Source organism: Lonchura striata, chromosome Z, assembly GCF_050655825.1.
Source record: "Lonchura striata isolate lonStrDom1 chromosome Z, ASM5065582v1, whole genome shotgun sequence".
Classification (NCBI taxonomy): Eukaryota; Metazoa; Chordata; class Aves; order Passeriformes; family Estrildidae; genus Lonchura; species Lonchura striata.
In genome coordinates, this window is record NC_140740.1 from 39,439,765 (window position 1) to 39,448,512 (window position 8,748).

Genomic DNA, 8,748 nt, shown 5'->3' on the forward strand with positions numbered 1-8,748 from the left:
GCCCTGCGCGCGGCGGGGCAGGACTTCCGGGGCGGGGCCGGCTGCTGAAGCGGCGGGGCTGCGGGCCCGGCCCGAACTTTCCAGAAGAGTCGGGATCGGAGCTGCGCGGAGTGGGATCCGCGACCGCCGCCCCGGGACCCCCGTGCCGCCACCGCCATGGTGAAGGAGACCACCTACTACGACGTGCTGGGCGTGAAGCCCAACGCATCCGCCGAGGAGCTGAAGAAGGCCTACCGCAAGCTCGCACTCAAGTACCACCCGGACAAGAACCCCAATGAGGGCGAGAAGGTCGGCGGGACGGGACGGGCCGGGGCGGGGGGGGCCGCGCGGGAGGGGTCGGGCGGGAGGCCCGCCGGGGGTGCCGCGGGTGCCTGAGTGCCGGTGCTGTTCTTTCTGCAGTTCAAGCAGATCTCGCAAGCTTACGAAGTGCTGTCGGACCCGAAGAAGAGAGAGCTCTATGACAAAGGAGGCGAACAGGCTATCAAGGAGGGTGGCTCCGGCGGCGGCTTCGGGTCACCCATGGACATATTCGATATGTTCTTCGGCGGTGGAGGAAGGATGCAGAGGGAGAGGCGAGGTAACGTGTTGGCGAGGGTATCAGATTCTCTGAGGGGAATGCCTTAGATGTAGGAGTTTAAACAGAAATTATAGACTTAATCTGAAAATTGGAGAAAACTCTTGTCCCTTAACACCTGAAACACCAAGGGAGGGCCCTTGGTTGGTGTGGTGGTAGTTGGGTATCCCTGTGCACTGTCCCCTGTTAATCGCTAAAGCAGGTGTGTTCGGAGTACTTTTAGCTTGAGTGTAAGCCCAGCTGCTAGTAGACAAAATAGGAAATGGAAGGGTAAAGTAGCTTAAAATGGTTTACTAATTAAGTTACTGTAACTGTAGTATCTAAAAGCAACTATCTAAATCAGATATCAAGATCCAGTTCAGTCTGTGAAATTTTTCTGTGTTCCTGCACTGTGCAGTGGAATTAAGTTGAAACTGCGGTAAAATGCTACCCAGAAGTTAAACTCCAGTTTAATCACGCTGGGAAAAACTTTAAAGCTGTTAAGAGCAGTGCTGAGCCTGTCACCTCTTAGTGAAGATCTGTTGAAAAGATGAAGAAAAAATGTTTTGTATCAAAATGTTAAGAGTGTCAAAGTACTTGTAATAACCCAGAGCTCAGCATCATTTACAAAACTAGGCCTACAGCAGCTGAAGTGCTAAGGAGTTCTTGAGGGTAAAAATATAATTGCTTATTTTTGCTTCCAGAAGGTCACCTGGTGAGAGGAAGGAAGTGCTGAAATGGAGATTCCAAACAGAGTCTCTGCCTTGTTTGTAGATCTTTTTGGTGACTTTGTTGAAACCTGAGTCCTGCATTATAAAACTTAAACGTTTGAGGTTCTGTGTGTTCTGTTGCTCATACTTGTTTGTACTTTTCCAGAAGGTCTCTTCTGACTTTAACAAAGTCAAAGTCATGACAACTGTTACCTAATATGACAGCACCTGGGAAGAAGCTTTTGACTAATACAAGCAAAACAAGACAAACCTCTATCGATACAAGATACTGAAGCCCAGAGACTTAGTTTATCTTGGCTTGGCAGGGAGATGTGCCAACCAAGCTTCTAAACTTTAATTAAGTTCTGTTCTTTTACAGGTAAAAACGTAGTCCACCAGTTGTCAGTAAGTTTAGAAGATATGTACAATGGTGCGATGAGGAAACTTGCACTGCAGAAAAACATTATCTGTGACAAATGTGAAGGTAATGTTGAAACTGAAATTAAAGAGATGTTTCTAAAGCTTTGGGGGATTTTTTTCTGGTAGCACATAACCACCTAACTCCATTTTTTGTTCTCAGGTCGTGGTGGTAAGAAAGGTGCTGTAGAATGCTGCCCTAATTGTAGGGGAACAGGCATGCAGATCAGAATTCACCAGATTGGGCCAGGAATGGTGCAGCAGATCCAGTCTGTGTGTATTGAGTGTCAGGGGCATGGGGAGCGTATCAGCCCCAAGGACCGGTGTAAGAGCTGCAATGGCAGAAAAATTGTTCGAGAGAAGAAGATACTGGAAGTTCACATTGACAAAGGTGAGGTGTCTTACTGAGGTGAAGTATTGAACTTGAATGTACTGACTGACTTTGCAGCACTAAAACAAAAGCTTTAGCAAATGTGGTGTTGATTTTGTGAGTAATAGTGCTGAATACACAGTAAAATTGCTTACTGCTGCCTTACAAAAGTAGACTTATTTTCTAGGGAAGGTCCACTATCTCTGTTCACTTCTAAAGCCTGGCACATAACTAAGAATGAATTCTGAAACCTGCGTTATTGTAAGAAGTGAATTATTTTTCAGGTCCCTCTAAGCCCAATTTGTGATCAGGTAACACAATCAATTTTCACTGCGTGCAGCAAAACTGCAGACTGATCACTTCCGCTGTGTTTCAGTGTGAAGGGGAGCCAGGTCTGCTATAGTGGCAGGGTGCACAGACAGTGCTAAGGCTCTCATGCTTAAAGCTCTGTTGACTACGCAGCCCTGACAGTGCTGCCCAATGCAGGTACCACTTCCTTGCCTGGCAAAATGCACCTCAATACACAAACCCTCAACGTGATGGGTGAACGGAATGGTATTGAATGACAAATGCATCTCTGTTGAGGGGGCTGCCCAAAAGCTGGTGGGAGAAGTCTGGAGTAATGCAGCTTGTAAGGCAGAGCACGCTGACAAGTACATGACTTAAACGGTCTTGCTTGTGATTATGGCCTGCAGCTGTTACATGTGTAAGCAGAGCTTCTGCAGCACCTGAATTTGTAGGGGAGATCCATAGTGGTAGTAAATATAAGGTCTAGAAGGGATGTATTACTGATATTTTGAACAGGGAAGTCTTATGAGAAGGATGTTTTTATAGAAGTAAGGGAAAAGATTTATGTAGGATAAGAAAGCTAGTATTTTTGTTCAATCGATTTCTTGTGTGGGTGAAACAAGTTTCTTATGGGAGGTTTTCAGTCCATAGGGAATGCTTCTTGGACTTGGCAGGCAATCAGATCATTCTTCATAAGGAGATGCGCTACATATTTATGAAAGTGAAGAAGCTGACTGGTCAACTGCTGTTGAAATAAAGTTTGTACACAGTGTTTGATTTCCTTTTTGTACTTGTGTGTATAATGAAAACTGTTTTGATTATATTTCCCTTTAGGACTTTATGTTGGTAGCTCTTTTGTCGGTGCAGTTAAACCTGATGGTTTTGAGACTGCATTCATGTTAGCACTGCTAAGATCTGTTAAATAAGTGAATGGATTTTAAAAAAAAGTTTCAAGGGAAGATCCTGATGTTCTTACTTAAAGATCCAGAGATATCTTGATACCAGCTCATGCCTGTAAAAGTGTTAGTTGTTGCTGCTTTTATCTTAAAAATAAGAAAATGGTTTCTTTGTTTTGTACAATAGGAATGAAGGATGGCCAGAAAATAACATTCCATGGTGAAGGGGACCAAGAGCCAGGTCTGGAACCAGGGGATATTATTATTGTCTTGGATCAGAAAGACCACTCTGTATTTACAAGGTAAAGATGCTTGAATTCTCTTGTGATATCTCCCGTGATGTTTTTCCACATGCTTCCTTGGTTACCACTCATCTTGTAGGTACTGGAGTGTCAGGAGATAGGATCACATGACTGTCACTCAGCCATTAATTTGTCTGGGTGGTCAGAGGAGTGCTGAGGTGAGTTCTGGTGCAACTAGTCTGTCCACTTGTGTTCTAATAGAATGAAGTGATCTCTTGCAAGCTTTGGCAGCAGAAGGGTTAAAAAAGCAAACGAAAATAATTACAGTTAAGAGTTTACAAATTTTTAATTTTAAGAACTCATTGAAATAATGAGATTTTTAGTAGTTTTGAATATTTGTTTCCTTGCTTTCAATTACTTAGCTCAGAAAATTGCCATTTAATGTAGTCCACTGTTATCTACATGGCCTCAAGGCACAGAAAACTTGGAGCATGTGCACGTGTTCATGTATCTTACTTAGGACAAACTTACTCGGTATAGCGTGCCCCATTGCGATCAAACAGTTTCCCACACTTCATTTCCTGCCCAAGTGCTATGGGCAGGATAATCGGTCCTGTCTAGTTTTTATTGTGAAAGCAAAAGTAACTTAAGCAGCACTGACCATACCTCAACTATGTCATGTTCCCAGGCAATACTGCTCAGTGTTGGACGCCTCCCTCTTTCATGTTACTGTTTATGGAATTAGTCTGTCTGGTATATTTTAGTCCAGTTAAAAGCACCATTGATGATCTCACAGAAGTGTGTTGCATTTGTTGTCTCACTGCTGCTGCTCAGAGCAGTTACAAGGGAAATGGTGGATTTAGAGAAAGCACTTAGCACTGACCTTGTGCTTGTAAATAGGAACGGTGAGCCAAAGGTTCTTGGGAAATCTGCAGCTGGTCTGCCTGACTATCATGTATGGTGCTGAGCTCTTGAAGCTGGTGCCAGAATTCTATGCCAAGGAACACTGAGCTCACAGGTTAAGAATCATTTCTGTTTGCTTTGGATGAGCTTACTCAGCTGATTTTTCTTAACTTCCAGTGAAACCAGACACTGATTCAGCTATGCCAAGCTGTTCTCATGGTTTCCTGAGACCTGAAGTCACAATTCTGCTAGATTATTTTTGTTTATTTTTCTGCCCAATGCCTTCAGTTCTAGTGTCCTTCAGTAACCCTTGATATTACTGGTCTTGTGGGGTTATGCTGAGGTCATGCTCTCACACAAGTGGGATGTTTCTCCTCTCCTATCAGAGTCTAAAATTAGCTAACTTCCCTCGTAATAAATCTTCAGGGTGTAACAGATCACCATAGTGCAAGCTAGTGAAATTAAGAAGGTATTTATCTATGCAAAGAAACAAATTAATTGTCACAGTTTCAGTATTTATGAGGCTGAGATTTTTTTCTTTTAATTGGGAAGGAGCAGTGAAGTGAAACTGGATGCAAGTGGCCCTTACAGTATTTATTTCTTTTCAGTAAACACTTGTAACACTTTAGAAAGCTTGACAGGATCATAATGTATCTGAGCAGGTATCATTCTAGTAATTGAGGAGCTACATTCATATTTGCAGCTCCTTATGTATTAATTGTCTGGGTTTCTGTTATAATTACAGCTTATTGTAAATTCCAGATTTTAAATATTGAAGTTGGATATGATCCTTGTACTATTTCTCTCTCACTGTGACTGTTGTTGATTGGGTCTTCCTTAGACGAGATGAAGATCTACTTCTGTCTATGGATATTCAGCTGGTTGAAGCACTTTGTGGCTTTCAAAAGCCCATCACAACGCTGGATAACAGAACTATTATTATTACCTCCCATCCTGGTAAGAGTTGGTTTGCTTTCTCTTGGAAGTTCTAGCATACAGTGAATGTAAGCTGGAAATCTAAAGGAACAGAAGCACCCCATCTTGATGTAAGACGGATGTTTGCTGGTGTCAAATTCTTTGCCCCCATCTTTGCAGTACGAATATTAAAAAAGGATTTTTGCATAGCAGTCAGCAGTAACTTTCTCTTTGCGTGACATGGTAACAGACCTTACCTCATGGACATACTTGCATCCTGAGGATATCTCATGAGAATTGAATGCCGTGGGTCTCTGAAAACCACTTTTTCAGCCTTGGAAGCGATGGAGCACTTAATAAATTTGTAAGTATGCTTCCTTTGGGAAGCATAACAAGGTTTATAGGAATGTAATGTAGACATCAATCTACTTTCCTACTTGTTTGTTACCAGGCAGTAAGTTCCTGTTAGACTACTACATGTTGACGTTGCTGCCTAACCACAGTGTAGAAAGCTACCTAAATCTTGAAGGGAATTATAACTAAAGCTGATTCTGTTGCTTGCATGGCTCCCTTCCTTTTTTGGTTATTTTTTTGTTTGTGTTTTTTAGGCCAGGTTGTTGAGCATGGGGCTATTAAGTGTGTGTTGAATGAAGGTATGCCAATTTATCGCAGACCATATGAAAAAGGACGTCTGATTATAGAATTCAGGGTAAGTGAATCAACTCACTTCCACAGCATTTCAGGACTGAACATCTATCCAAAATTTAACCAATAAGCACTGCCTCAGTCAAGAAGAGATACGCAATAATCAGATATCTTGTTTTGGTATTTGTTCTTTACAAGGGTGGGAACATGCAGCCCATGAGAATTACAGTTCAGAACAAAGAGAAAACTTACGGAACGCTGTGTACTCAAAGTACATTAGGTACCAGCGGAGTTCCTTTAGCAACCTTCTGAATTTCCATTTGTTTGACATATTCTTTAGTTTCTATTGTCCTGTAGGAAGAATACATGAGTAACTTTTGACTTCTGCACTGGGAGCAGAAGAGTAGGTTGGAAAGTGTTGATTTTCTTCTCTGGGGAGAAGCTAATCCTGGGAGCTATAGTAGTGGGCCCTGTCTGCAACAACTTAGAATATATTTAACCATATCTCTAATGTTGACATTTTGTTTATATATATATATATATAAAAATATGTAGTTGTGTGCACTATTACATACATACTTTGCTCTTGTGGTTGATTCCAGAGGACAGCCTGAGGAAGAGGAAAGGCGTTGATTGAGTTAACAGAATTAGAAGCTAACTTCATGCAGGCATTAAAAAACAGCTTAGTGATGCTGATAATTTTTTGTGCTCTGAATTTAAGTGATCTATGACAACAAACCTGACTTTGGCATATATTTAACCTGTAGGTCTATCTGACCTAATGAAAAAACAGTTCAGATAGACTTGAGTAACCTTAGTTCTTGATTTCAGGTGATCTTCCCAGAGAGTGGCTTCCTCTCCTCAGATAAGGTGTCCTTGCTTGAAAAACTGCTACCTACAAGGCAGGAGATAGAAGAATCAGAGGAGATGGAACAGGTGGAATTAGTGGACTTCGATCCATCTCAAAAGCGAAAACACCTCTATAATGGAGAAGTGTATGAAGATGATGAGCATCAGCCTAGAGGTGGTGTTCAGTGCCAGACATCATAAATGGGCCAGTGAATAACTTGTGATGCTTGTTTTGTATGCAGTGGATAAGTGAAGGACTACAAGCAGTTTGATATCACTTGCTATGTGTTGTTTTATCCAGCCATAGTCATTTCTAAAAGCATAAAGAAATAAACTAAGTAATTAAACTGACTTTGCGATTTGTATAAAGCTGCAAGCTGAAATGAAGTTGACTGCACTTCACCCCTGCCTCTTGGTCCAGGAAACTCCCTTACCTGCTTGTCTTTTATTCCAAACCTTGTAATTCCTGTATGTGTGCAATTGCCCAGGCTTAAACTAAGATTCTGTGATGTGCTTTTTAGGAATTCTAGATCTTATACTCTGTGAATGAAGTATGCACTAGTACTTATAATACATGGTAAGATGTAGTAAAGTTTTGTACCAATTAGGATAATAATATTTGGGCTTGTGCTGTTTTGTTAAGCAGGGCCTGACTAATGCACCCACTTGGTAGATGAGGCTGACACAGATGTGGTTGATCTTCATAGGCCCATTAATGTAATGCTATCCCCAAGCTCTCCACGCTATTCCACATGAGGTCCTTTCCTGTGCCAGCACTAGTCCTGACCCCAGAGCTAGATGTGGAGCTTGCTTTGTTTCATAGGTGACTCCTGTTTGGTCCTGTGTCACACTGCCTGTGGAGCCAGTGGTTGCTTGGAGCTACCTTGGCTACTGTGTATTAATAAAATCCTGTGGGCTTTGTCAGCATGCAGGTGGCTTGGAAAGTCAGACTGCTGCTAAGCGAAGCTTGATTTCCACCGTGATTACTGAAATCAGATACCCTTGGTGTGTTGTAGAGAGCAGTCTTCTTAGTTGGGTATATGTGCTCCTGCAGAGGAAAAAAGGCTAGTGAACACAACCAACCAATGCATCTAGGATATTCTGAAATTAATGTATTGTGTGCATTATTTCAAGCTGACTCTTAAATTTCTGTATGAATGTTCTAATTATTGTAGATGAAGTGTTTCTGATATAATTACAAAATTGTTCATCGCCTCTTTTCTTAGGCCAGATGTTGGTTCAAAAGCACCAACCTCTTCTTTTTAGACAGCTATTCACAGAAAAATCTTTAAAACCTTTCATATGCTGAGAAGATACATGCAGATTTAACCTGTAGTGTGGTAGTTTAGTCTTGCTCAACCATCTGGCTTGGGACAGAGCTTATGCTTTTCATATTGCTTTGAAACAAAAATGTCACAAGGAGAAGTCATCTAAATAGCTGCTGCATGGCAGTACATGTGTTGTAATTTGAATATCTGGAAGCTCTTAGAAAAAGACATCTCTAGTTTATCTAACCATTATAAGTTTTATTGTATAAAGACATACCATAGTTTTGTACCTCAAATGTGGTCCCTTTCAGGTACCTACAGAACTGTGGTCTTTCACCTGCATGTTTCACCTACTTTTCTGTTTTCTTTCTCAACAGAAATAAAATTCTGTAGGCTGTTTTTCCAAATTCTACTTGAGTGAGCTCATCAGCTGAAAAATGTGACCTGCAGGTGCCTATGCTCCACCAGTAGGATGGCTTGAGTCAAGGGGAGAAACAAAGTAATCTTCCTCTGGCTAGGGCTCACTCCTGCACAGCTGGCTTGAGACTTAAGCAAGAGTAAAATAAGCTACCTTTTTTAGCTCAGTGGACCAAGCATCCTTGGTTTTGGTTTTTTGGGTTTTTTTTTCCATAACCGCTAGATCAAGACAGCAAGGACAAACAATGCTCCATTCACAGCCTTGAGCTTGACAG

At 41.8% G+C, this 8,748-nt stretch overlaps 1 protein-coding gene across 1 annotated transcript; it reads left to right on the forward strand.

Moving 5' to 3' along the window:
• The first annotated feature begins 28 nt into the window (after window positions 1–28).
• On the forward strand, window positions 29–8,463 carry DNAJA1 (DnaJ heat shock protein family (Hsp40) member A1). Its single transcript, XM_021537113.4, has 8 exons — window positions 29–288; window positions 400–577; window positions 1,643–1,747; window positions 1,844–2,071; window positions 3,422–3,536; window positions 5,221–5,336; window positions 5,903–6,003; window positions 6,771–8,463. Exons 1-8 carry the CDS (start codon window positions 157–159, stop codon window positions 6,987–6,989), a joined length of 1,194 nt encoding a protein of 397 aa, XP_021392788.1. The 5' UTR covers window positions 29–156; the 3' UTR covers window positions 6,990–8,463.
• The last annotated feature ends 285 nt before the right edge of the window (window positions 8,464–8,748 follow it).